Source organism: Littorina saxatilis, linkage group LG7 (genome assembly GCF_037325665.1).
Source record: "Littorina saxatilis isolate snail1 linkage group LG7, US_GU_Lsax_2.0, whole genome shotgun sequence".
Classification (NCBI taxonomy): Eukaryota; Metazoa; Mollusca; class Gastropoda; order Littorinimorpha; family Littorinidae; genus Littorina; species Littorina saxatilis.
The window spans coordinates 6723447-6751298 of record NC_090251.1 but is presented as its reverse complement, the minus strand read 5'-3'; the positions used below and the strand labels follow the sequence as shown (position 1 = coordinate 6751298).

Below are 27852 nucleotides of genomic sequence, written 5' to 3'. Positions count from 1 at the left end.
TTCGACAAGCGAGTCGAGCATTTGCCACGCAAAAAAATGCAGAAGAAAGTATCCAACATCAGTCAGATTATCGGTAATGCAGACCTGTTTACACTACACATTGAGCGTAGTAAACTACGATTTTGGTCCCCAAACTACGCAACTACGCATGCTTGTCTTATACTATGCAAACGTTTCGTTTCGACTACACATTTTGACATTTTGAATACGCAAAAACGCGAGCGAGTTCCGATCCATAATTTGTACTAACCGGTTGTGTACTGCGTGCAAAACATGCCCGGCGCCCGCGAGAGTAGCGTAGTCAGTTGGTCTTGCTGCTGTTATTACAACTATCGCGGGCGTTTCAGCACATACTTTTCTGAACGCGGTCACTTCGTAGCTCATTCTTTCTGGAGGGAAAAAAATGGCTACAGCGACGAACACGGATTCAGAAGACTTTGGCGATCAACCGCCACGGAGCAAAAAAAAGAAGCTTGGTCAAACTCCCAGCAAGGCTTTTCTGCCAAAGTACTATGAGGAGCATCCATGCCTAGTTTCGTGGAGAAAAGGGAAGCATTTTGCCCACTGCACTGTGTGCAACATGGCTTTTCAGAGACTGAAGCACAGTGGGCTTTACGACCGTGTAACCGCCACAAGAAAAGCACTTCTCATGAGGAATTCGAGAAATCCCGACCAAAGCAGCGGAAAAATTGGACTGTTTTGTGAAGAAACCCGTGCCAAGCTCACTTTTGAGAGATCGGTAACCAGAGCAGAGGCAATGACCTGCCATATTATTATTAATGCCGACGCAAACCTGTTCTGTTTATATGCAAATTTGCCTTCATGTTGATACACATACTCCCAGTCCCTTCCATTTTCACTGCAGAAATGTACGCCATCTTAAGAGCATGCCACTATGTCAATGACCTCCCTCGACCCCCAACAAGAGTCGTCATTCTCTCCGACTCAAAATCAGCTCTGACTGCTCTCCAAAATGGTTCCAGAAACCGGGAAGAGCTTCAGACGGAAATATTGTTCCTCTGTCACCAGATCATTGCCTCTGGGACAGAACTGACCCTCATGTACATCCCCTCACACACAGGGATCAGAGGCAATGATATGGCTGACAGAGCAGCAAAAGAGGCTGTCACAGATCAAGCAGCATTTCATGACCTAAAATTAACAAAGACGGAAGCAAAACACAAAATGGCCAAAGTTGCCTGGTGTCACTGGGAAACAGAATTAAAAACAGAAGGCAATGCCCATGGTTGGCTTATTCTGCCCCGACAAACAAAACAAAACAGGCCTACACTCCCCAACCCCCTCCTTAAAATACTTCGCAGAATTCGCACGGATGGATGCGCTTACAAGTTCTTTCCCCGTCTCTGTGAATGTGGACAGTTGCTATCTTTCTTACACCTCTTTGACCGCTGCCAATCACTCCAACAAGATTTCCGCAACCTACACACCCTTGTCAACGAACACAAACTGAAACCCCATGAGTTCTTAGATAAACATTGCACGCTTCAATGGAAGCCAGCATACACCCTGTGTCTCTCAATATATAAGGCTAAAATAGGACATCTGTTCTGAAAACCTTATCCCCTTTCCTCCTTCCCACCCCTCAGCCCTCTCTCCCACCGACCCCTTACCCCCCCCCCCCCCCCTCCCCTCCCACGCCCAACAACTAAAGCGTCTAAAACACAAAGCATAGCTATACTCAATTGATCAAACAAGGCTTACGCACATACTGCCCTCCTACCTGAACTTAAGTTCCCCATTCTGATATATTTTTTAGCAAGTTGCTTCAATATTTTCCTTTGGCTAAGAATTAATTTGATTTATTTATTTATTTATTTATTTATTTATTTATTTATTTTTTTTTGTTTTTTTGTTTTGTTGTTTTTTTGTAACTTATTCAGCCACACATACAAACATATTCTACATACATAAAAAGCAAATAAGCCTACAAAACCGCTCCAGTCCAACCACATTCCGCGTACACAATCATTACTTCCATCCCCATTTCGAAATATCGCAACAGGACCTCCAGATATATAACACGATCATATGTGTTCTCTGTTTGCATGTTTGTCCAGTGTCTTGTCCCCACATAAAGCATATTAACTCTACCTGTCCCAAGATAGGCCAAATGGTTCTAAGAGGACGTTAAAACTAATTATCATCATCCCAGTCCCTACTTTTTGTGACTTGATGTTCTCAGATTGTCACAGGTCTTGAATAGGGGGTCCCACTGTATATGAACTGCATACCCCTCAACATAGCTTTTTTTTAACAAATCATGAAATGTTCCAAACTAGTTAATAATTTTTTTCTTAACCCTTACACTGGTGCAATTCTGTAACACATGTTATATAGCCACTGGTGAATTAACAGAGAGAAAAATAACAACAAACGGTCATAGGTTTTCGCATCCATGGGAGGTAATCGGAACCGACCAAACAGACTGAGCCAGTAGCGCGACATATGTCGTGACAACCAGGTGACAGTATACGTAAAGTAGCGCGACATATGTTGCGACAACCAGCCTAAGGGTTAACAAATAAACTTAATGCTTGGCTTGTATTTTTGTGGGGGCTTTGTTTGTATTTGTATGAGGAGTATTGTTCACATTGTAATAGTTTTGTTTGGAGTGTTGAGTGTTTGTTTTAGTACAGTATAAGTAACTGTTCTGTTTTGCGGTTTGGGTTGATCAAATTGAAATACTACACATTCACCTGCCAAACTACACATTTGCCTTATTTTCACACCCAAAACTACACATGGTACATTTGATTTCAGGGGTAGGCAGGTCTGGTAATGTTTGCTGATCCTGTCATTTCACTAAACTGGACCAGCCACTGTTTGTATCCGTCTGCACTTTCGTAAATTCCGTTTCGTAACTGTCACTGTCACTTGACGAACTGTCATTTTTTTCACCGCGATACACAGTTCATTGCGAAGATCTTCCTCAGTAATTCGTTCCGATTCCGCATACGATTTGTTGTCAAGAAACAACTCAAACGAAAGTTTCAAACTCATCATCCTCCATCTTGCTTGTTGAAGTGCTAAAGTACTTTATCGATGCAAAAACAAAAGCAGAAAACTTCGACGAAACTGACTCAAATTCAGCTTAGACGACACGATGAGATAACGGAAGGAAGTGAGCCTCGCTTTGGCTCAAGTGCCGTTAAAAATACCGTTATTCTTGTATGCAAATACGAACGAGAAGTTGGTCATACGAACTAGCCTAGCGCTGGCGACGCTGGCTGGCAAAGGGGGGGGAAATGGCTGGGCGACGAAAGTCGCCACTGACGTGCTAAAGGTTAAAGATATTTGTTTTTGTTTTTTTGTTGGTTTTTTTGTTGCAAAGTTCATTTCAGGGGTGTTTTTGAACTTTCAAACGGTAAATCTGCACATTTTTTTTTAAACCATCGTTGTAAGTAGCAGAGAAGAATTACTGTACTCGTAAGGGAAGTTTGTCTTGTGTGTGTGTGTGTGTGTGTGTGTTTGCATGCAAGTGTGTTTTGTTTCGTCAGGTTGCGAATACTGTCTTAGTGTAGGTTGTATACTATGCGGAGATATCCACCACTGTTAGAACTACATGTGTTGTTGTGTTTTCCACAGTCTGTGTCAAGCACAAGCACAAGCAGCACCACCACCACGGCACCAGCCTCCGTGTCCTCTCAACCCGCTTCATCGTCATCAACATCATCAGCGTCTTCATCATCGACATCAACAGCATCCACCATCAACGTCATGCAGATGATTCAGTCCATACGTAGCCACGGTGCTGCCACAATCTCTTCCACTTCTGCTGCTTCTGGGTGAGTAGTGCTCTTTGTCTCATGATGGGACATGCTTTCACAAGCTTTCCCCGAGTTCTCTTACTAAGTCCTGCAAGTGTTCTTGGAGCAAATTAATTCTCTCCGTCTCATTTTGGGACATGCTTTCACAAGCTTTCCCCTGGCCCGCCCTTTGCCACAGCTCTTCATTGCAGATTCACCAGCGTTAGATATTCCTGATTTGTTGCCATGGGATTTCACTCAACCCCTTTTTCCTGTTTTTCAGATCACCGTCAGGGAAGGACCCCCGGCAGCAGCTTAGTGATCCTCGAGCAAGCCGCGGCGGATCATCGCCCAGGACCACCGACGTCAAACCGCCTACCTCTGGTGCTGCACCATTCCCCAAACTGCCGACACTGTACGTTGACCCCCCTGTCACTGACGCCGTTCCCAAGAAGGAGGTGGAATACCGCATGATGCCGCTTTCTGTGCGTGCCGTCAAACCCTATTGGACGCTGCCTCCTACAGTGGATCTGGAAGATCCAGAGCGGAAAAAAGATCCGCGTGTCAAGGCTCATGTGGCCCTGGTGGAAAAGAGAGGACTGGAGAACAAAACCCCGCCTCCTCCCGCCAAGACGTTCGACCCTCGCCTCTCACGTAAAGGTAGCAGTGAGGATGCTGGGGGGTTGTCACCTCGACCCAACGACCCCAGGATGCGTCGTACTGGTGTTAAAGGTCCCCAAGATCCTCGCTCACAGGACCCTCGCAGTCAGAACACGGGACCCATGGACCCTCGCTCTCAGAATATGGGACCCCAAGACCCCAGGGGTCAAAACGTGAGTGCACAAGACCCCAGGACACAAAACATGGGTGCTCAAGACCCCAGGACTATGGGTCCACAAGATCCGCGAGCACAAAACTTGGGGCCCCAGGGCCAGTTTATGGGCAACAACATGGGCCCCGGCGTTGGTGGTGGGGGCATGATGGGCCCTGGCATGAACATGATGCAGGGACCCAACAACATGGGCCCGGGTTTCCAAGGCAACATGATGCAGGGACCGCGGGGCATGATGGCAGGGCAAGGCGACATGTGGAACGCTCCTAACCGCATGGCTGGGCCAATGGGCATGCAAGGGCCCATGAGCATGCAACAAGGGCCAGTGAGAATGCAGCAAGGACCCATGGGCATGCAGGGACCCATGAACATGCAGGGTGGGCCCATGGGAATGAACCAGGGACCCATGAACATGCAAGGACCTATGGGCATGAATCAGGGACCAATGAACATGCAGGGTGGCCCAATGGGCATGAATCAAGGCCCTATGAACATGAATCAAGGCCCAATGAACATGAATCAAGCCCCAGGGAACATGAACCAAGGCCCCATGAACATGAACCAAGGCAACATGAACCAAGGCCCCATGAACATGAATCAAGGCCCAATGACCTTGAATCAAGGTCCGATGAACATGCAGGGTGGCCCTATGAACATGCAGGGTGGTCCAATGAACATGCAGACTGGTCCAATGGGAATGCAACAGGGGCCCATGGGTATGCAGGATCCTAGAAGGGGCCCCATCAATATGCAAGGTGGGCCCATGGGCTTGCAGCAAGGAAACATGGGAAACCAACAGGACTTTCAACAAGGCCCCTTGGGAAATCAACAGGAACCCCGACAAGGCCCCATGGGTAATCCAGATCTAAGGCAAAGCCCCATGGGTAATCCAGATCCAAGGCAAAGCCCCATGGGTAATCCAGATCCAAGGCAAGGCCCCATGGGTAATCCAGATACAAGGCAAGGCCCCATGGGTAATCCAGATCCAAGGCAAAGCCCCATGGGTAATCCAGATCCAAGGCAAAGCCCCATGTGTAAGCAGGATCCCCGTCGAAGCCCCATGGCAGTTTCAGATCCCCGACAGGCCCCTTCCATGCAGCGAGGGTCGTCTGATCCTCGCCAGCGGGGTCAGTCAGGTCGCAGCGACCCAAGGGAAGGCAGGCTGTCGGCGATGGACCATCGCATGTCAAGGTTAGGTCAGCAAGGGTCGCCAGGGTCTTCCCCTCAGATCAACGAACGCATTTCTTCTCCACCCCAAGAGGAACCTGGTCCCTTTCGGTCTGACCCTGGTGGTGATGACCTCCCGCACAGATACTCGGACAGTGCTGACAGGGAGGTCGAGGGTCAGCCAGTGCAGAGGTCATTTCCCCTTCCACTTCCACCAGCCCTCAGAGAACCCCCGTCCAAATCTGACCCTGACCTTGGGGCCAGTGACGATGGCTCCACTAGCGAGGACAGTGGTGCTATGAGCAAGAAACAATTTGATTATCGCAACGACCCTCGCTTCAAGCGCAAGCGTGTGTCTGAAGTCAAGACTGAAAAGCCGCCTGCCCCGGTGGAAGACAGTGGTGTGAACAAAGCCCGCAAGTTCATGGGTCAGCGAAAGAGTAGCATGGAGTACGCTTCCCCGTTGGGTGGTGGTGATGACGATGGTGGCTCAGGCTCTGGCTACAACAGTTACAATCGCCCACAGCAGGGCAGGCAGGATCCGCGCAAACGAAAACCACCGGTCAGCAGCGGCACTGCTGACTCTCCCTTTGAAATGCCCCGCATGGAGCTTCCCCCGCTCTTGTCCACCCAGCCCCTCCCTCTGCCGGACAACCTGGCCCCACCGCAAATGTTGGCTGAAGAGCCTGAACAACAGCTCAAGGATCTGTTCAAGACCATTGACCCTACGGCCTCCCCCTTCTGCTAGTGTGCAGTGTGTTGTGTTAGTTTGTGTTGAAAGGATAAAAGCCAGTGTGTGGATCTGCTGTGACTGCCGTCTACCCACCGCATTTCTGGAAACAGATTGAACCACCGCATTTCTGGAAACAGATTGAAAAGACAAACGGGTGGAATTTTTTTTAAAGTTATGTGCTTTCAGTTGTATGAAGGAACTATTCACCGAAATTGAAAGCTGATTGTTTGACTTTGAGATGTGATGGCTGTGTGTGGCAGTTTTTTTTTTAATTTCCGTTCCATGTTTTTGCATGTTGCTGATTTTTTGTTCTGAAGAGTTGACTGACTGCTCATTATGATGAGGGTACTGTGATGTAAGTTGGTTTTTGCTTGGTTTTGTACCCTTCAGTGAGATCGTTAGGTCACAAATTGCACAAGGATGACTGAATGTTTGTATAATTATATATATTTGGTAGTGTGTTAAGTTGTACATGCATGGCATAGGGAGGAGTGAATGACTTGTTAGTTATGAATATCCACAAAGAACTAGACAAAGAGAACTTTTCATTTGTGCTGAGCAGAGATGGAGGGATTTACTGTAGTGTTAAGAAAATAGAATTTGCAGTCTGCTTTAGGATCCTGAAAGATTCCACTATTTTAGCCCACTTCCTGTAGATGTGTATTGTTATTATTGAGTAAATTATTGTTAATGAATTAAAGACTGGCTTACCATTTATTTTTGAAAGGTACTGTGGCTTTCATCCTTTAGTCTACCGCAACACGGTGGCCTAGTGGTAAGGCGTCCGCCCAGTGAGCGGGAGGTCGTGGGTTCGAACCCCGGCCGGGTCATACCTAAGACTTTAAAATTGGCAGTCTAGTGGCTGCTTCACCTGGCGTCTGGCATTATGGGGTTAGTGCTAGGACTGGTTGGTCCGGTGTCAGAATAATGTGACTGGGTGAGACATGAAGCCTGTGCTGCGACTTATGTCGTGTGTGGCGCACGTTAAAATGTCAAAGCAGCGCCGCCCTGATATCACCCTTCGTGGTGGACTGGGCGTTAAGCAAACAAACAAACAAACAAAACCCTTTAGTCTTGATGAATCCAAGAGAAATAATTTTATCTGCCACAATTAATCCTTTTTCTCTCTACATTGTGGTCGATAAAACTACCATTAGATTTGTCATCATTTTGCAATTATTAATGCAACGCTTTTGACAGATAGCAAAAAGTAGTTTGAATCTTCACTTTGTCGGTTCTTTTTATGTGACATAAATGCACTGCAATGTTAAATGAAATGTTAGGGGTTCTTTTTATGTGACATAACTAATGGATTTTACATTTATGCTATGAAAAATGCACTGCAATGTTAAATGAAATGTTAGGGAAGGATAATTATATAATGAGTGAACAAGTGCATTTTACTAGAGTGCTGGGAGATATGAAAGGATTTTTAATATTTGAAAGGATGTCAAGTTTTGCATGCCTTCTGAATTGAAATTAGGAAGTACTTTTAATTTATTTCTTGTTCTAGTAGAAGTGCTGTTACTGTGAAGTAAACATTGATTATCAGGGTGTCAGTATCAGCAAGGAAATGGATCAGTTAGGTTAGAATAGAACTGTGGTGTGATGTTACTTGCTGTTCAAAGTCCACTACTTACTCAGCCTACAAATCAGTACTTGATAGTTTTTAATTTTATTGAATCACGTCACATCAATTTTTCCTTTTGGCAGTAAGTAGGATAGATCTTTTGATTCTTAGCTATATGGAGTATTGAAAATGTCCTTGTTAGCTTTATCCTGCTGAAAGCACACATTTACATTTGTGTGAGGCTACTTTATCTGCTGGAACTAGTGGAAGCACGAATCATATGTGTGTGTGTAGAAGCTGTGTCATTGACTCTGAAGCGATTTTTGTGAGTGTACAATGATACCGAGAGTGAATTTATGTTTTCTGTGAGGTTCAATGTTTTATGAGTGTGCATGGCTGGAAATACTTACAGCAAAGATCACCACTGTAATAGGATCACACTTTTGCATACATACTTGATGCATAAGTGTTCAAGTATTCATACAATAAACATTCATTTTTGATCAACAAAGTGTACTCGGGAGGGTACGGAGAAGAGGAAGGTGTGTGTTGGGGAGGGGGGGGGGGGGGGGGGGGCGTGCATTGGTATGTTATGTTGTATGTTATTAACAAAAAGAAAATCATAGCATATACCAGTCTTTAATATTCCCAAAGCCGTTAGGACAGGGAGAAAAATCATCATTAAAAAAAACCCGAAACGGGAAACTTCCACAAAAACATTTTTAATTCAAATCAGAATCGTGGGTTAATTTAAGATATACATGTATGTTCAAATAGTGTCCAAAATAAATTTGTGTACTGGTTGTTTTGCAATGCAAAGCAGAAATGCTGCAGTAAATAAGCATTTACTTGAAGCAGCAACTGAGGAAAAAATGCCTGCATCCGTCAGCAGTAAACCCTTTCGCTGCCAATCAAAACTTGCATATGTGCATTCCTGACTGCCAGGGAATATTGGAGTTCGGGGTGTAATAATTCACAAAAAATTCTAGTTCCAAACTGGCAGTAGGTAGGTACAGACCTGTTTACCCTCCCGGATTGTCCGGAATTATTACGGATTTGGGGTCTAAATTCTGGTATTACGGAATACTACCGAAAATTCCGGAAATTCCGGTCGAGAGAACCTTTTTTCGTGCGTGAAAATTCGAAGTCGAAATTGTGGTAGTCACCAGGACTGTGATTTCAAGGCTGACCGAAACAGCCTTTTCTGCGCATGTGCACAGCATGGTATTTGTCGGATTCCGTGGATTTGAGATCGACATTGGTCCGAAGGGTAATATAGGGCCGATCTCTGTGGGGACGAAATGCCAACCAAAAAAGCGAAAGTTGTACAGAAATATCGGCTGTAGCTCTCTTGCTCCGTCCCTGAATACTGTTTTTTTTTTAATTGTTTTTAGATAAAGTAAACTTGTCTTAGTTAACTTGCATATTATATATCAGGTGTCGTGTGTTTGTGTGTGTGTGTCATCGAGCTTCTGTGTGTGTAGTACAATACTGTTAAACAAGGTTATCAATTTTGTACTTGTTTTGCATGGTAGCGCGCGAATAAACGTGTCGTTTAATCGTTTTCGAGCTGGTTTATGGTTGATAAAAAAGATTACTCAAAGATGCCTCAAATTACGGAAAAGTACCAGCTGCATTCCTGATTTTCATTTGGGGGGGTAAACAGGTCTGGTAAGTAAAACCTATGTTATTTTTAAGGGAAATTGAACCAAGAATCTGTTTTTAGTGTCTAATCATGGAAATAATAATTAGTTTGGCTTATAATGATGTTTAAATATGAACTTTTGAAAAATCAGTCCTGCGCATCTTCCTGTGCCTGTGGATCAAACACAGGTGGCTGTTTTGCTCCTCCAAGAAAGGATTGTAATCACTATCATCTACCTGTTTCCAACGAATCGTCCGAAAGAAGATCTCCCCCTTCCCCTGTCAGTATCCATAATCATTTGCACCGCCTGTAGCGTCAGTCCGGCTTTGTTTTTCCCTACTAGGTCCCGGTCGACTTCCACCGTTAGCCATTTTGACGAGTCGAGATTTCTCTCCCCTATCCTGTCGCCAAGGCCGAAAATAGCCTTCAGACGCAAAACCGCGTCACCATTTATGTTTATTCATGAGAATGAGGTATCCTACCAAGTCATTGGCTGCTATTTTTGTGTCAGCAGTGACATCGCACTTCTGGAAAATCCCGGAACGGTGAAGACGGGTAAACCCGTCTTAAGGCGCTGCGGCTGCACAAGGCAGTCAAGTGGTTACGACGTAATACTGATAACATACTGATGTACATCCTATCTTGAACTGCAAAATACCATTCTCATTACAACAATCACTACGGTCTACACAAATCTAAATAAAACCTTGATTCTTATATCCACAGCCTACACGTAAAGAGATTACAAGCAGGCGTTTCTCATGTATCCAGTACATGTATATAAATCGCTATCAAATACACCTCTGTGGGTACAGAGCAAAATAAACAAGTACAAAAATATATTATACATTCAGGCACATATCAAACACTTATATCACAAAGATGACTCAATTTAAAATTAACGTGCTACAGTCACACATAAAAATGCATACAGAACATAATAACACACGAAAACCATGAGTTTCAAAATCGTTCACACAAAGTGTGACAACCTAACTGAGCAAATGGTATCCAGGTGAAGCAATCATCTTGCTGCAAATTGAAAGGGCAATATACAGCGGTTGTTTCCCTTGTCAGAGTATTAATTTTTTTGTACAATTGTACTTGCCTGATTCGTATTGTGACAGTCGAGAGGTAGCATACTTTTGGGCAGTACAATGGACAAGAGGAGGTAAAAACAAGTCGCGTAAGGCGAAAATACTACATTTAGTCAAGCTGTGGAACTCACAGAATGAAACTGAACGCACTGCATTTTTTAACAATGACCGTAGTCCGCCGCTCGTGCAAAACGCAGTGAAGCTGATGAGCCTGTTTAGCGCGGTAGTGGTTTCGCTGTGCTGCATAGCACGCTTTATTGTACCTCTCTTCGTTTTAACTTTCTGAGTGTGTTTTTAATCCAAACATATCATATCTTTATGCTTTTGGAATCAGGAACCGACAAGGAATAAGATGGAATTGTTTTTAAATCGATTTTGGAAATTTAATTTTACTCACAATTTTTATATTTTAAATTTTCAGAGCTTCTTTTTAATCCGAATATAACATATTTATGTTTTTGGAATCAGAAAATGATGAAGAATAAGATGAACGTAGTTTTGGATCGTTTTATAAAAAAATTATTTTAATTACATGTACAATTTTCAGATTTTTAAGTCATTAGTTAATTTTTAAGCCTCCGAGCTGAAATGCAATACCAAAGTCCGGCCTTCGTCGAAGATTGCTTTGCCAAAATTTTAATCAATTTCATTGAAAAATGAGGGTGTGACAGTGCCGCCTCAACTTTTACAAAAAGCCGGATATGACGTCGCGTCATCAGACATATATCCAAAAAAGGAAAAAAACGTCTCGGGATATCATGCCCAGGAACTCTCATGTAAAATTTCATAAAGATCGGTCCAGTAGTTTACTCTCAATCGCTCTACACACACACACGCACAGACAGACACACAAACAGACACACAGACACTCATACACCACGACCCTCGTCTCGATTCCCCCTCTATGTTAAAAGTTTTGACTAAATGTAAAAAGGCAGGGGGAGTGGGGATGATTGAAATGTAGAAGGGTTAGGGAGAAAACTGGCCTGGATTTTGTGTGAGATCGAGGGAGAATGAAGAATGTATAATGCCAATAACAGAATTGCAAATGCAAGGGAAAGTACAGTCTGTTAGGGATGGGGTGGGGGGAGAGATGTACAAATACTCGGATCATTATGGTCAGGTTTACTGAATGTAGTTTGCACATCCGAGTCCTCCCTCCCTCAAACCGACTTGCAATACGACTTTGACAGACGCAAGATCACAGGAACGAACACACATACAAAAGACGCCATATAACCAACACAACTAATAATGACGGGTGCAATATCCCAGACATAAACATTAAATACACACCACACACCGGACACGTGACTTACGCACCTCTGCCATCAGTTACATCAACCACAGCAAGTTCATCTCTGCACGAGATCTTTACTGGGCCAACCTCACAAGATGTTCATGTTTTTACGTTGATTTTCACCAAGGTCAGGGACACTGCCAGGTCTAATACTGTATGTGCAACGTTTGAACCGCTTCGCTACATATACGCGTTCCTTTGCAACTTTTCTATTGTCTTATTTTTATTTTTTTTTGTTCTTGTTCGCCAATGAATTTCTATTACATTCAATTTTTAACAGAGGTCCTCGCTATTAGTAAAAAAAACAAGAAGAGCAAACGCTCGATCGAGTCACTTTCGCAGTTTTGAATATTATATGAGGCATCAGATGGACAGGAAGAAATTGCTATTCACAACACAATGAGTCACGTTCACATAAAATTTGAGCCCGGTCACTTTTATAGTTTCCGAGAAAAGCCCAACGTTAAGTTGTGTGTTGCCGAACAGAAAAGGCTAGTTATCTCCCTTGTTTTTCTGATAACGTTCGTAAAAGGCTACAGATGTAAATACTTTGATGTAAAGAATAATCCTACAAAGTTTCAATCACATCCGATGAACTTTGTCAAAGATATAAAATGTCTAATTTTTCCTTTGACGCTGACCTGTGACCTTGAAAAAGGTCAAAGGTCAACGAAACCATCGTTAAAGTGTAGAGGTCATTGGAGGTCACGACTAAACAAAATATGAGCCCGATCGCTTTGATAGTTTCCGAGAAAAGTTCAACGTTAAGGTGGTGTCTACGGACGGCCGGCCGGACAGACTAACACTGACCGATTACATAGAGTCACTTTTTCTCAAGTGACTCAAAAAATGATCACAGCATTTACTGCCATAATCCTCATGCTTCAGATGCCTCAAATGTTATGATTGGCAGTATTGACCCTGTGAAGAAACCTTAGGCCAAAAAAAACAAAATGCTGGTTTAGGGCAACCCGACCGACCCTAAAACTTTTTTTACATTTCTCAAAAAACACAAACTTTTGGCACATTTTGCGAACCATACCGAGACTAAGGAGTTATAAGGAAAGTAATCTCCTTTAAAATCGACTTTATTAAGCCGACCTACCGACCCTATCTTTTTTGGTCACGTTACCCTAAACCAAAATAAAATAACATTTTGGCCTTACATGCAGGCTGCAGTTTTTTCAACAATAACTTATACTCATGATTTAAACTCCAAGGGACCCAAACTGATTCTTTCGGAATCACTTTCAGACCACCAAGTCAAGACCAACGCTGCTTTCAGTCCTTCTTTGCAGCCTTGACCCCATTGCCGACCAGCACGTGATCCCCACCGCCGTTGCTTTGAACCTTTCTGTGACCAGTAGCCGCCTGGCCGTTGGCCTTGACCTTTGCGGTGCGTGGTCTGTGGTAGGCGTGGTAGAAGAAATTGGAGAAGAAGGCGATGAGCGTGTACATGTAGACCATCAGGATCTTCTGGAAGAGGCGCGGGAACTGGCACCCGGTGAACACGGTGTACGTCACACGCGCCAGCACCAACACGAACTGGCCCTGGGGGAAAGGTACAGCACAGGTGTAACTAAGTGCACGAAACACTCCAATTACCTTGGCCAGCAAGGCCAAACAGAAGTAAGTAGGTTTTGGCTAAATATGATAGCTCTGCTCTACAACAAAAATTCCATGTGCGAACATAAAGGGACATCACAAGTGTTACCAAGTGCACGAAACACACAAATTACCCTTTGAGGCACAGCCACACTGGAGTGAGTATGGGCTAAATAAATAACTCTCTACAAAAAAAAGTGCCATGACGTGAACACAAAGGAGCAGCACCAAAATGCACGACACACTCAAAATACTTTTGGAGGCAAAGCTAACAGCAGTAAGTTTGAGCAAATTGAAGAGCTTTACACAAATCTGCCATATTAACAGAAAGGTTGGCAAGAGCATACCAGGAGACAACAGCAGTCAGACCCTATCACAAACAGCTCTCTACAACTTGCAGATGTCTAACCAGCAGTCATTGATCGCTTGAGCTATTAATAGTTCAATTCTCAAAGCTGGCAGACAACCCTGCAGAGGAGCTGCTGTGAAAGGGGGACTTACTGCGTCACTCTGTCATTACAATAGAAGTTCTCTTTGACGTCATTTAAGACCCTCACATATAAAACCTAACCCATTTTAAGACTGAGCCTGCTCTTCTCAGATGTTCTGTTCATAACGTCTGTCTCTCTCTTTTAAGTTCTGATTTTATTTCAGGAGTTTTGGTGTTTACAACTAAAAAGGGGGGGGGGGTGGGGGGTGGGGGGTGGATACCACGGTAGTAGTAGTTCTACAGGTAGACAGTAAACATTACTGTGAAGTTTGCCATATCGGTCAGTTTGTGGTAACTAATTTTGCTGCATATTAATGCATTCGTGTATACGCAAAGGTGAACTTTGAAGAATCAATCTTAAGAGAGATGATATGCAACGCCGACCGCGGAGCTACACCATAAACTTGAAATCTATCCATCCATCCATCCATCCACTGACTCACTCAACCAACCAACAAATTAATCAATCAACCAATCAATACGTACCAGCTGCATGATGGTGAGGTATTTCTTCCACCAGAGGTACGGCTGGATGCGTGGGCCCATGGCGGACAGCAGGTAGTACATGTACATCACCACGTGCACCCCGCTGTTCAGGGTGGCACAGAAAAACGCTGAAACAACAAACATCCAACATTAAAGGTACAGTCCCTCTGGTCGCAGTAAGCAATCATGTTCTTTATCACTAATCTCTTCAGTCATGGTAGGTAGTTGGCGGTGGCACTGATCGTTAAGGTTGGAATAACATCTAGACTGATTTCGTCGTCTTGTTATGCATTTTCAGATTCCAGTTATCTACAACTACAAGTCATCATTTGTGCTTTCATGCATGTCGAGTGTCAAATGGAGCTGGCGGAACAAGGGGGTTGGAGTAAAACAGGCAGAACATGGGGGCTGGCGTAAAACAGGCGTAACATGGGGGCTGGCGTAAAACAGGCGGAACATGGGGGCTGGCGTAAAACAGGCGGAACATGGGGGCTGGCGTAAAACAGGCGGAACATGGGGGCTGGCGTAAAACAGGCGGAACATGGGGGCTGGCGTAAAACAGGCGGAACATGGGGGCTGGCGTAAAACAGGCGTAACATGGGGGCTGGCGTAAAACAGGCGGAACATGGGGGCTGGCGTAAAACAGGCGGAACATGGGGGCTGGCGTAAAACAGGCGAAACATGGGGTCTGGCGTAAAACAGGCGGAACATGGAGGCTGGCGTAAAACAGGCGGAACATGGGGGCTGGCGTAAAACAGGCAGAACACACTCCCGGCGTGGTACTCGATCGACGAGAGAGTCATCCTTCTTCTCTGGTAAAGTCTCAGTCTTACCTTCCAGGGCGGGGACATAGTTCAGTCGGTATTGCGCTGGCTTTAAAACCAATTCATCATGTCGCTATCGGCAAAGCCTCAGTGTTCGAATCCTAGGTTCGGCAAGAGATACATTTCTCAGAGTCAACTTTGTGCAGACTGTATTCGGTGTCCGAGCACCTCGGCCCGGCCCGTGTGCACACATGTACACGGTAAACTCCCAAGCTCACAGTGAAAGTCTCAGGGCTTGCCGGGAAAATACGAAGACACGTATACATCGTCTCTGATTTCAATGATCGTATCTCGATACTTTCACGAACAAAAACTAATGTTGGCAAGTCAAAGAAGACAGCCGCAGTGGGCTTGTTCGACGGTCAAAATATCACACCATAAGATCAGTGTGTTACCAATGTTTAACTACGATACCTGTCCCAATACAGGTCACCTAGTCTGAGAGGACGTTTCACCCTAATAGTCAGTAAGTCAGTCAGTCTTACCTTCCCCGCCAGGCGCAAAGCGTGTCCCCATCCACCAGAGCAGGGGCATGGAGCTGTGGTGGTACAGGTGGAGGTAGGTGATCTGGCTGTTCTTCTTCCGCAGCACAAAAAACATCTGCCACAGCGTAACAGGTATACTTATAATGATGATAATAATAATATTAATTATCCTACATACGTGAGCCGTCGCGATATAACCTTGAACGGTTGAAAACTACGTTAAACACCAAATAAAGAAAAGAAAGAAAGAAAGAAACATACGTGAGAGAGACACCCGTGAGATAATAATCGTTCAAATCACACGTGTGTATATCATGTAAATGAGGTCATGTCAAGCAAGTCTGGCTGGGACCTGTTTTTCCACTGCTTATGATGCCAAAGTTACCGAGACAAACGTCATTATAGAAAAAAAAATTGCGCTCGCTAATCAAGTTACCCTCGATGAATGTTTAGAACTAACACGTCACGCCACACTTTCAGAGTGACGTCAGTTTCTTTGCTTTGACGTAATAGATTGCACGAAGCTTAGAAGAGATCGAGGTTCTAAAACAAGCGTCTTCAATTTAGCTGCCTCGACTGCAGGACATTTTCAGTAAAATACACGTAAGTACAGTATGTAGGATAAACATAATACTACATGGCTTGCTGTGTCGTACCAGATTTACACTCGTTGCTTTTTCAAATAGTGAACAGCTCGCTTTCGCTCGCAGTTCAATATCATAGTTTAAAAAAACCAACTCGTGTAAATCTGGTACGACACAGCAGGCCTTGTAGTATTCTCTATTTACACATTAACATGCTTCCATTTGAAACTTCGAGGTCTTCATCGTGGCCCGGATTGACGCCCGACAAAAGCTTACTAATCGCACCTTCACCTCGCCAGAGCTCACGGCGACCCATGTACGGCCGCGGCAAACACACGCATACTTGCACGCACGTACGCACGCACGCACGCACACACACACAACACACCTACACTCACACCTACACTCACACACACACACACACACACACACACACACAACACACCTACACTCACACACACACACAGGTATCAGTTCGGCCAATCAGTTCTTTCACACGGGCAGTGGAAATCCGCGGAAACGTATAACAGTTGCAAAACATCTACATCTCCCTATTAGGTAACAGATGCTACTAAGGACTTTAATTCTGAACCCCGCGGAAGCATTTCAAACTAAACAGCAGTGTTCTGGGATTTGGGGGGAACTCTTTGTGAATTTACTTCTCTCTCGTCTGATCATGAAACATTTCAAACACACCCAATGGTGGGGAAAACATGAACAGAACTGATGAAGAACATTATGTGAAATGATTAGCAAACTTACCGTATCAGCAAATTCGATCAGCTTTGAGAAATAGTACCACCATACGACACTGGCAAACTGAAACAGACACAAACACACATGCATGCTTATCAGTGTCATAGTACGCTGAATGTCAGGCCAGTGCAGTAGGGGAAAAAGAGCAAGAGAAGTACATGCTTACGCTTTAGCCGAGCAGTCGGTGACCTTGACATTTGATGAAGGTCAATCGAACTCAGGCCATGCCTTGAGATTACCCGAAATCCTGGAAGTAGATGGGTGGTTTTATTTCATGTCAAATCACGGAAACACTCCGACGTAGTGTACATGACTACTAACACGAGAAGAAATATAAAAAAAGAAAAAAAAAGGACACAGCAGAAAAATGTTGCACGTACCCTGAGTGAGATCGCATTGTTGGACGTGTCGACCAGGGCACAGTGCATGTTGAAACCCGCAGAGAACCAGGACGATATCAACAGCTGAAACACACACAAGTTGCACTTTAACAGAAAAAAATACACGTGCTGAGTACGATCCGTTTGTAAACTGGATCCTGGATTACATTAAATTTAGAATTAATGTACACAGAATTCATATCAGGTAGGCACAACACGCTATGTCCACTACGAAGTTATCAAAATTCTTCTCAAACAGCAAACGCAAAGGTGTTTCGAGAATGACATTTGTCTTGGTGATCTAGTTTGTCATCATGAGCGGTGGAAAATTAGGTCCCTGCTAGACTGTACTGTAGTTTGACACGACCACATTTACATGATATACACACGTGGGAGAATAACACGTGGGAGAACTGAAGCGGTCCATGACCTATCTTGCTTCTTTTTCAATTATTCATTTTACACTTACTCACCTCATACACCATGTACACGCTGAGGAGCACCAGGCAGACGTTGTAGACGACCATGACCCCTTTGAGGTCAAAGGGCGTGCGGTGGGCCATGACACGCTGTCCATATTGCACGGCCAGCAGGTAGAGGATGACCAGAGTGACCGTTGGCCAGGGGGACCCTATCAGCAGCCAGTCCTTCGTTCTCTGATCTGTGCAGCCAAAACACACCCGATAATCGTTCCAGTCCGATGACACAGTGCCCCCCCCCCCCACACCCCCCATAGTTTAAAGACCCCCACCCCAAACATTCACCCTTTAAGACCCAGTGATTATTTTGAGTCCGATGATAAAGTGGAACCCCCCCTTTAAACACATTATGTTTTTATACTACCTCCTGCACACCCACACAGACAGGCACACACGACACAGACACAAACCGTCACACAGACACACAAACACATTGACACACACACTCAGAGGAGTGTTAGGTCAGAGAGTACGCGCGAGGCATATTTGGAAGAGAGAGAGAGAGAGAGAGAGAGAGAGAGAGAGAGAGAGAGAGAGAGAGAGAGAGAGAGAGAAACAGAGAGAGCGTGTGTGTGTTTGACTGAGAGAGAGAGAGAGAGTGTGTGTGTGTGTGTGTGTGTGTGTGTGTTTGAGAGAGAGAGAGAGAGAGAGAGAGTGTGTGTGTGTTTGAGAGAGAGAGAGTGTGTGTGTATGTGTGTGTGTGTGTGTAGTGTGTGTGTGTGTGTGTGTGTGTTTGAGAGAGAGAGAGAGAGAGAGAGAGAGAGAGAGAGAGAGAGCAAGAATCGGGCCAAGCAGACAGCAACAGACCGAGAGACAGAAGTAGAACTTAAGACAATCACTTACCTGACCCATGGAGCATGTAGTGGTTGTACAGGTCTACCAAGGATGCCATGCTGAAAAGAAAGAAATCACATAGAATACACTGCAATGTTTCAGAAAAGTTTCCGCATTGAAAAAAAGCTAGACAACAGCAATACAAGAATTCCGGGAATAACTCTTGTCAGAGATGTTATGAGTTGTGGAAGACGGCTGTATTCGGCCTTGAAAGGCAGCCTGAGATATCTAGCGGGTCACTGAGTGGAAAAGACCACTTTGAGACATGGCTTTGGCGCTAGCTCCGAGCACAGGCGGAAGGTATCGTCCACTGGACTACTACTATCACAGAAAGTAGTCTTTCTGTGATAGTAGTAGTCCGGCAGTGGACGACTCCCTTCCGCCGCCTGTGCCCTGACAAGGACACACACTGGCAACACGGCGGTCGGCTTGGCCTGTTCAACTTTTACAGCCGGAAAGCGGCTGGAATTCTGGTCGCAAGTCGACCGTGACATATACACCAAACGCGACCACTTTCACTATTACGAATAATCCGTATAGAACACAGTGCTTGTCACGTTTCTCCGTACCCTGGAACTCCGATCCGCGACTGTTTCGACCGCAGCGGCTAAGCTGTCACTAACTCATTCTCTGTAAACACGTGAAAGTAACTCACCTGGGGTTCACTGAAGGCATCCGCACTCTAAAACGAAAGACAGTCACATAAATTTAGGTGCCAGAGAACCGTAAGATTACAGGGTGCACGGCAATGCCCAGTCACCCCGGTAACGTACAATGCTTTGGGTACATGTGCTGAACTTGAAATAAACACGCTCGACTCCTCGACCAATGGAAGAACTCTCGCGTGGCGGTTACTACCCCTAGAATTATGACCCAAGACGAAATATTTCACCCAAGCGATAAAGACTCAAGCGACACTGTCGACGATCTAAATCAAGATATGATACTTCATCATGTCAGACTCCCTCAGTGGTAAGGCAAAAAAAACCAAAAAAACACAACTAGGGGAAGGGCTCCTAATATGGACCGGCTCCTAATATGGACCACCACCAACTAACGGCGCTAGAGCGCTCAAAAAAGTTTTATTCGCTGTATTCACCCTCTTTAGATAACTTGCACATGTCAAAACAGTTGCAGAAACACAAATCTGTTGGTAGCGTTCACTCTAAATTTTCCGCCTAAAACGGACTCGTTTCTGTCTACAGGAAAGCTTTTATCAAACAGAAATGGCTATATATGACAGCTAATACCGTATTTGTTTCATTTTAGCAGTGTTGACCCCGAGTTTCTACTGCAAACAAAAAATAATAGCAAAATCTCAAAGTATGTGCGAGTCCCCTAATATGGACCACCTTTAACAAATCGAAGAAAATAAAAGCTAAAGGCTATTTTCATTAATTCATTAAGAAGCTTGCTGGTAATAACCTATAACTAGCCCTCGAGATTTAAAAAAAATGCAACGAAAAGTCTTCTTTTCGTGGAAGTTGATAATTTCACTTATTTTCACTCTGTTTTTGATAAGCTTCTTTAGTTTCCTGGTGTGCTTCAAATAATGCTCTCATCAACCCGAAACAGATAAATCTAGAGCATATTTTAATTAGGCTGACTTGTACACTAAGTTGTATCATGTTATTTTGAAATATAGGGGGCTTTTTACAGTGATTCGTGAAGACCGCTTCACTGGTCCATATTAGGCGCCCAGGCTCCTAATATGGACCCTTTGTGATTTTTTCTGTATTTAATTTTTGCTGAATGTGTATCAAAGCTATTTTACTGTAATTAGGCCTAACGGTTAACCTAAGAAAGAAGGACTACCAAACACAAAATGAAACTTCTTTGCACGAAAACAAGCTAGTTATCAGCAATAAACAACAAGTCGCGTAAGGCGAAAATACAACATTTAGTCAAGTAGCTGTCGAACTCACAGAATGAAACTGAACGCAATGCCATTTTTCAGCAAGACCGTATACTCGTAGCATCGTCAGTCCACCGCTCATGGCAAAGGCAGTGAAATTGACAAGAAGAGCGGGGTAGTAGTTGCGCTAAGAAAGATAGCACGCTTTTCTGTACCTCTCTTTGTTTTAACTTTCTGAGCGTGTTTTTAATCCAAACATATCATATCGATATGTTTTTGGAATCAGGAACCGACAAGGAATAAGATGAAAGTGTTTTTAAATTGATTTCGACAATTTAATTTTGATAATAATTTTTATATATTTAATTTTCAGAGCTTGTTTTTAATCCAAACATAACATATTTATATGTTTTTGGAATCAGAAAATGATGGAGAATAAGATGAACGTAAATTTGGATCGTTTTATAAAATTTTTTTTTTTTTACAATTTTCAGATTTTTAATGACCAAAGTCATTAATTAATTTTTAAGCCACCAAGCTGAAATGCAATACCGAAGTCCGGGCTTCGTCGAAGATTACTTGACCAAAATTTCAACCGATTTGGTTGAAAAATGAGGGCGTGACAGTGCCGCCTCAACTTTCACGAAAAGCCGGATATGACGTCATCAAAGACATTTATCAAAAAAATGAAAAAAACGTTCGGGGATTTCATACCCAGGAACTCTCATGTCAAATTTCATAAAGATCGGTCCAGTAGTTTAGTCTGAATCGCTCTACACACACACACAGACAGACACACACACACACGCACGCACATGTATACACCACGACCCTCGTCTCGATTCCCCCCTCTACGTTAAAACATTTAGTCAAAACTTGACTAAATGTAAAAAGTGGTCCATAATAAGTTCAGTGGGTAGGATGCTACTTCAGATAAGTCTGCTCAATCGTCTCCCAAATCAAGTTTGCAAAATTGCCACACACAAAAAAGGAAACCAACAAAAGCAAAACAACAAGAGGCGAAGCCTTCAAGGCTCACGTAAGAAATAAACAAACAGTAACACAAACTCAATCACTCCGTCACACATACACACCCACACACACAGTAAGCTTAGGTGACACTGTGCAAGAAAGAGAGACACTAGATCTAGATCTGTCTGTCTGCATGTAGCCTACTTACAGGGACACGACTGCCAAATAGTCTCGGCCCGCTCAAAATAACAATGACCGAGACCACACACACCACGCGAGAGAGAAAGACTACAGGGAGGCATGCCGTCATGATGCATTAATTGACGTCAAACACTTTTGACCGTGACGTAATCTTATGCGAGCTTTATCCATAGTCTTGGATAACCACTCACACATAGACTCGGAAATGTTAAAGTTTCTACCACAGACATACACACGCACAAACACACACACACACGCACACACACACGCACAAACGCACAGACAGACAAAGTTACGATCGCATAGGCTACACTTCGTGAGCCAAAAACCAAGTTAGCGAAGTAGGAACCTTTACCTTAGCACAAGATGTCCTAGCTCCAAATGCCGAAGGTAACTAATTGCCCAGACACCAAAAGTAATACACCACTAAACAGTTCCGCGGCCATTGCGACAGTGCGCATGCGCAGCATTTTTTTCGAGTAAACAACGCGTCGTTCGTAGCTTCTCAGCAACTTGAAACATGTGCGATTTGAGCGAGATTTCCATCCAGAAGGTGCGACTGTGGAGCACTGAAGCATCGAAAACCTTGTCGTGTGTACGGAAAAAGAGTGTGGAAGATGCACACGAGGAACTTGTAGCTAGGTAAGTTTTATTTCTTTCGTTATTTACTCTTTGCAATGATGCGATGTGTTGTTCATTCCCAAGACCGGTTTTCCGCCCTGTAAGTTGTAACACTAACAGTAACTTAGTAAGTGCTCTCTCTTCAGATACGCTTAACTTTTCAGTTGATTAAAGTCAAAAACTTGAATAAGTGCCGTTGATCTGTCCACGGAATCTAACTTACTATGAAGCATAACTATATTCCGATTCGTGATGCATACATGTTGCGACATTGTATGCTAGTTTTCCATTTTCAATCTAACGTGTGGGTAAGATTATAAGAAACAACAAACATACATACTAAGTTGCCACTGCCAGTTTGTATAGCTGCTAAGCTTACCTCAGTGAGTATTTTGTAAGTTTACATACAAAATGGTGATGAGGGGGAAAAAAGAATGCCTTCCACAGGTGCAAAAAACTGATTTGATCTCAAGGCCTTTTTGTTTTACTTTTAGAGTTTTTCCTGCTTTGGAACTTGGGAGATGGGATTCCTGTCGACCGTGAAGCAGAAAATGCAGAGAGGGTGCTTCTTCGGGAGTACAAGCAGAAGTTGTATGTGAAAGGGGTGCTTTATCCTGATCCAATTATCATCACAACTGGATTGAAAGGCAGCAAGATGGGCGATTCCTGTGGCCAAGCGTCTTCATCACCGGCTGCCTGTGAGTGTGAGCTCGACCTCATGCATCGCCTCGTCAACGAGTTTTAAGGAGGAACTTTAGGCTTACAGGTAGGAAACCTCTCTACTTTTTGTAAATAAATCATATTTGCACTTTACTTTTGAAAAAGAGAATGGTTCAAGTTGAATTGCAAGATGGTTTGTGCGGCCTAACAACATTTTGGTTTCAGTGAACAGAGAATGTGTCAAAATCTGAAAAACCAGCATACTAGTATTAATACACACTAAAATTATGCCTGTCGCTGTCAGCAATATATATGTTATATATACATATAATTTAAAAAAAGTGCAGTGATACTGATAGTGATACAGTTAATCAGCAATGACTGAACAGACTTTCTAAACTCAGGGATGGTCAAATCATCTGACTAATGGCCAGGGGCGAGTACAAAAAATCTGCTGTGCTAGTTAAAACCGCTTGGCTGGCTAGTGAAAATTCTCGTCAAATACAACACTTCTGGTTGTATACTCTAGTTTCAAAACATTATAATTAAACAATGCAGTTAAAACAACTGTGGTTTGTACCCGGCAAGCAATTCTTTTTGGTGGACTGGACTTTCTTGAAATGACTCGCCTGTCTGGCAAGTTAAGATTTTGAGATCTGGCCATCCCTGCAACTGTCTTAATTTTGCAATGCTCTTCATGCAAGTTGCACTCAAATTTGCGAGCAATTTGTTATACATGTACAACTTGGTAAATTGTCCTAAATGATGCTTTAGTGAAAGTTGTCTCCTTTCTCTTTCTCATATTGATTATTTTCTTTTTTTCCCCTTTTGGCAGTGTTTTGACCATGTGCAACAGGCTGCAAGTCATTTTGGAGGAGGAAGCCCCTGATTGCATCTTTGTCAAAACCAGAAAGAGACTTCTACCAGTCTCCAAGAGTCAGCCATCACAACCACCTGTTACCCAGAGCCAGCCATCACAACCTCCTGTTCCCAAAGTAATCCAATCCTGTTGCCCGTTTTGATACAGCCACAGGCAGCAACAGGGTGCACTTAGGAGGAGGAACTAGTAGAAGTAGGGAAAGCGGTATTAACAAAACAGCTTTTTCCTCTTAACTATGAAACCACACAGATAAACAAGGAGAGCAACCCTTCCACAAAGTAAACAATCCTGACGACTCTAATTTCAACAATTTGTCAACTCATGTAAAAGCTTTGCCAGATCCAGGCATTAAGCTCTACTCTTTACACATGTAATGGGCAGAGCAACATTGTTGAACAGCTGCTTCGATTCTGTAAGTTTTCAGCCTGAAAGGTAGTAGGGTGGGTCGCATCTAAAATATGAATGTTTGTCTTGACAAAACCTATGTAAATTTTCCTACATTTTAAGACTCCCTCTTTTTCTGTACTGAATTTTTTTTTATCAGATTATTGTTTGGAGTTCTGAAAAGGAAGGTTCCTGTGTACACCATTATAGATATGACTTTTACTGTACTACATGTGTGTTTTTGGTATATATAAAACTAGATATCTTTCTTCCCAATATGTTCATTGCCAAGTGGATGAAGTCATCAGATTTGATCTGCTGCTAGTGATAACGTTTATCAACATTAAGTAAAGTTTTTTGAGCTGACTGTATTGTGTGCATTTTGTTTGCAAGTGCTGATATGTTTGACTTTGTGCTGTAATGCTTTGTCTTGTCTCTCATTCTCCATTTCAAAGTACGAGAACTCAGATTTTGTTCTGACACACTCATTGCATCATACAAACATCAATAAGGACACACACAAAAAGTGAGCCAAACAAACATTTTTCCTCAGAACATGTTATGCACAGGGGACATGAATTGGAGAGAAGACTGTAAACCAGTAAATTGTTTAAGGTTGCTCTGGGCCACTCTGGTGACATGTACTTTATTCTACCTATATTAGCGAAACCGATAGGCTAGATCCTCAAGGTTTAATCCTCGTCACTGTTGCATAAAATTGGGGTACACTACATTGGGGTGTGCACGTCAAAGATCCCACGATTGACAAAAGGGTCTTTCCTGGCAAAATTATATAGGCATAGATAAAAATGTCCACCAAATACCCGTTTGACTTGGAATAAAGGCCGCGAAAGGTGAATGCTCGCCTAACAGGCTATTGAGCTTTACTGGCCGATGTGAATGCGTTATATATTGTGTGTAAAAAAATGTCTGTCTGTCTGTCTGTAAAAAATTCCATTTCAAACGGCAGAAATTAATATGTAAGCGCCTAGGGCTATATCTAGATTAGGCGCATAAAAAATGATCACAATAATAATAATAATAATAATAAAAACATCTCATCTATACTATAACGTTTAGGGTCAATACTCATTGGTTGATCGCTAAAAATTCTTGTCTTTTTAGAATTGTTGACTTTTTCCTGCCATCTTCTTGTTACAAAGGGTGACACTAAAAACATGAATTAATTGGAAGAGACTGGTCATGGCTATACCAGTGCAATATATGTTCTGCGAGAAATCAGAATTCTGAATAACCATGGATTTTTCCTGTCTGCGTTCTTTTTTTTATCCATGTTTGCAATCTGTAGCTTGAACACACTCACTTGTCTCTTCAGTCTATTGTTCTCCTTAGTCAGCTTAATCATTCATTGCAATAAGATTGCGCATAACGGGTGTGCATTAAGTTGGCATCTGCTTATACAAAAAAACTATCAACAAATAAGCAAAAACAAGAGCACCCAGAAATGTTTCTGTTGCGAATGGGTCTAATTGTTTAGGGCCAGAGTCACACTTTTCTGGCAATCAACTAGCTACACCATTCCTATCCCTTGATGATCCTTGGGCCTGGCACGCCTCAAACTGGAATTCCAGATCTCGCATTGCCCATTTTCTTCTGCCTAGCCGGTGCTCTGGTCGGGGTATGTCTATCAGCACTCTTGCTGTCTGAAACAATGCCAAACAGGGTTCATTCTGTCAGTATTTATGGTAGTATTACATCTTCATGCAGGGTTCTCCACATATGCTGTCCGTTTGGGTTCAATGCCCCCAACTTCAACTTATAAAGGTGGTCATTTGGACCCACTGTTGTCATTTTCAGTGCAATACAGAACTCCCTCTGTGAATTCCCCGGTACACTTGTTTTTGTTCCTTTGGCTTCTATGGAGAGCTCTCCTTATGTTGATCAAATCGCACTCTGGAAGTGGAAACAAACCACCCACATAAAACTTAGCTTGGCTTCCCACATTCATTCTTGTTCAGATTTCAGAACACACGAACAGACGAAAAGTCAATTAAATCACTCAAGCTGTAAGGCACAGACACATCATAGTGATACTAGGAACAGCATGTGTGAACAAATACATTCAACACCTTCCCATCTTCTTTACTGCGTGCACACACAAAATATAACAAGAAAGTTATTTAAAAAAAACTTACTCTGTGTTGAAATCCAGGGTATCCCAAGTTTTGTGTTGGGAAAGAGTTCTCTGCAGTTGGTGTGCCATCAAGAAAGTGTTGAGAACAAACCCTTGCATCTTTTGCAGGTGAAAAAAAGCTTGTGCCTTCCGTCTGCTGTTGTGTCTACACGGCTGATGAGTCGAATCCACTTTAATCTCGTTGTGCTGGTTTCTTCTTGTGTGTTGGATGCGGATGCAAGCTGTTGAAAACAGACAGATGCATATCAGATTTAACAATGTATGGCTCTACAAAGCAATCTTTTATTGCTTTTTAATCACAGCCATGCTCTAACAACATGAAGTAAAACAAGAAACGGAAACACACTGACACAGAAAGTGAGCCCCATTTTTTGACCTCATGCACGGCAGATTCAAACAAGTATTTCATGCAGTGCCGGTGTGTAGTTTTTGTAACGTTCAAAGCTGTATAAATGCAGGTCTAGCTAAACGGTTTTGTAATCATGCTATGGAATTTGCAGAAAAAACAATAAATCGCATGAATGTCAGGCAATAAAATAAGTTGATCAAGAACTGTTACAGTGTTGCGCTTACCTGAACGGTGGTTGGCATGAACACCACAGACTCGTGGGGAACCTGGTGAATTTTGCCAAGTTTAGCTTTCCATTTTGAAGACGGTAGCTTCCGTTGTCACAATCAATCATCGGGCAGTGACATGCCATTGTTAAAATCGATAATCGCTGAATTTACATCGACAAAACAACAAAATAAACACAAGTGTCTGACTCGTCAGTCGCAGAACATACGCAAAGCTGTGTTGCAGACGATTTGTTTCCTCGAAAAAATGACGCAGCCAATGAGAGGCGTCTGTGCGGTCACGTGATTTTCCTTCTTTGTTCCATGTAAACGTCGGAACTGTTTAGTGGTGTATTCAGTTGAATCGGCCGGAGTTGTGTGTGTTGTCTGTGGCAACGGTGACAATTCTGTCCAGTTCTTGCATGCTCCGCGTGGTCTGACTGCATGCTCAAACTAGCTGGAGGTACTACGAGGTAGGCATCTACTTTTTTTCTTTCTAGCTGTGGTAAAATTGTGAAAATACGAAGAAAATTGT

The 27852-nt window shown here is 43.3% G+C and overlaps 3 protein-coding genes and 2 long non-coding RNA genes across 7 annotated transcripts in view; 3 read left to right on the top strand and 2 right to left on the bottom strand.

Moving 5' to 3' along the window:
* LOC138970576 (uncharacterized) overlaps nt 1-8580 on the top strand; it is a 32719-nt gene extending 24139 nt beyond the window's left edge. Inside the window, exons 14-15 of the mRNA XM_070343046.1 lie at nt 3607-3806; nt 4051-8580. Of these exons, the coding sequence (XP_070199147.1) occupies nt 3607-3806; nt 4051-6514 (2664 nt within the window). The 3' untranslated portion in view covers nt 6515-8580. The remainder of the gene's footprint in view (nt 1-3606; nt 3807-4050) is intronic.
* Nucleotides 8581-12311: 3731 nt separating this feature from the next.
* LOC138970572 (very long chain fatty acid elongase 1-like) lies at nt 12312-22479 on the bottom strand. 2 transcript variants are annotated; one of them, XM_070343041.1, is made up of 8 exons: nt 22418-22479; nt 19044-19093; nt 18195-18382; nt 17722-17805; nt 17348-17404; nt 16002-16116; nt 14693-14820; nt 12312-13662 (listed from the first exon to the last, which is right to left on the bottom strand). In XM_070343041.1, the coding sequence occupies exons 2-8, from the start codon at nt 19090-19092 to the stop codon at nt 13393-13395; spliced, it is 891 nt and encodes a 296-aa protein (XP_070199142.1). In that variant the 5' UTR covers nt 19093; nt 22418-22479; the 3' UTR covers nt 12312-13392. The 2 variants fall into 2 exon arrangements, with proteins under 2 accessions (XP_070199142.1, XP_070199141.1); XM_070343040.1 differs by lacking the exon at nt 22418-22479 and adding an exon at nt 19690-20138.
* Nucleotides 22480-22488: 9 nt separating this feature from the next.
* On the top strand, nt 22489-24955 carry LOC138970579 (uncharacterized). The gene is made up of 3 exons (XR_011456996.1): nt 22489-22704; nt 23178-23449; nt 24179-24955. It is a non-coding gene; the product is annotated as an uncharacterized lncRNA (long non-coding RNA).
* A 208-nt stretch (nt 24956-25163) lies between these two features.
* Nucleotides 25164-27675, bottom strand: LOC138970578 (uncharacterized). Its single transcript, XR_011456995.1, has 3 exons — nt 27336-27675; nt 26764-26983; nt 25164-26271 (listed from the first exon to the last, which is right to left on the bottom strand). It is a non-coding gene; the product is annotated as an uncharacterized lncRNA (long non-coding RNA).
* The window catches only part of LOC138970573 (very long chain fatty acid elongase 4-like), a 33571-nt gene continuing 33389 nt past the window's right edge, over nt 27671-27852 (top strand). For both annotated transcript variants that reach the window (XM_070343042.1, XM_070343044.1), the window contains exon 1: nt 27671-27790. The gene's annotated coding sequence lies outside the window, so the exon portion shown is untranslated. The remainder of the gene's footprint in view (nt 27791-27852) is intronic.

Excerpts from the sequence above, each read along its gene's own strand:
- LOC138970572 (XM_070343040.1), bottom strand. The coding sequence starts at position 19,709 with ATGCCTTCAGTGAACCCCAG. Across the intron at positions 16,117-17,347 it reads TGATCGAATTTGCTGATACG|ATGTTTTTTGTGCTGCGGAA; the intron begins GTAAGTTTGCTA and ends ACGCTGTGGCAG. Across the intron at positions 13,663-14,692 it reads ACCTCACCATCATGCAGCTG|GGCCAGTTCGTGTTGGTGCT; the intron begins GTACGTATTGAT and ends CCTTTCCCCCAG.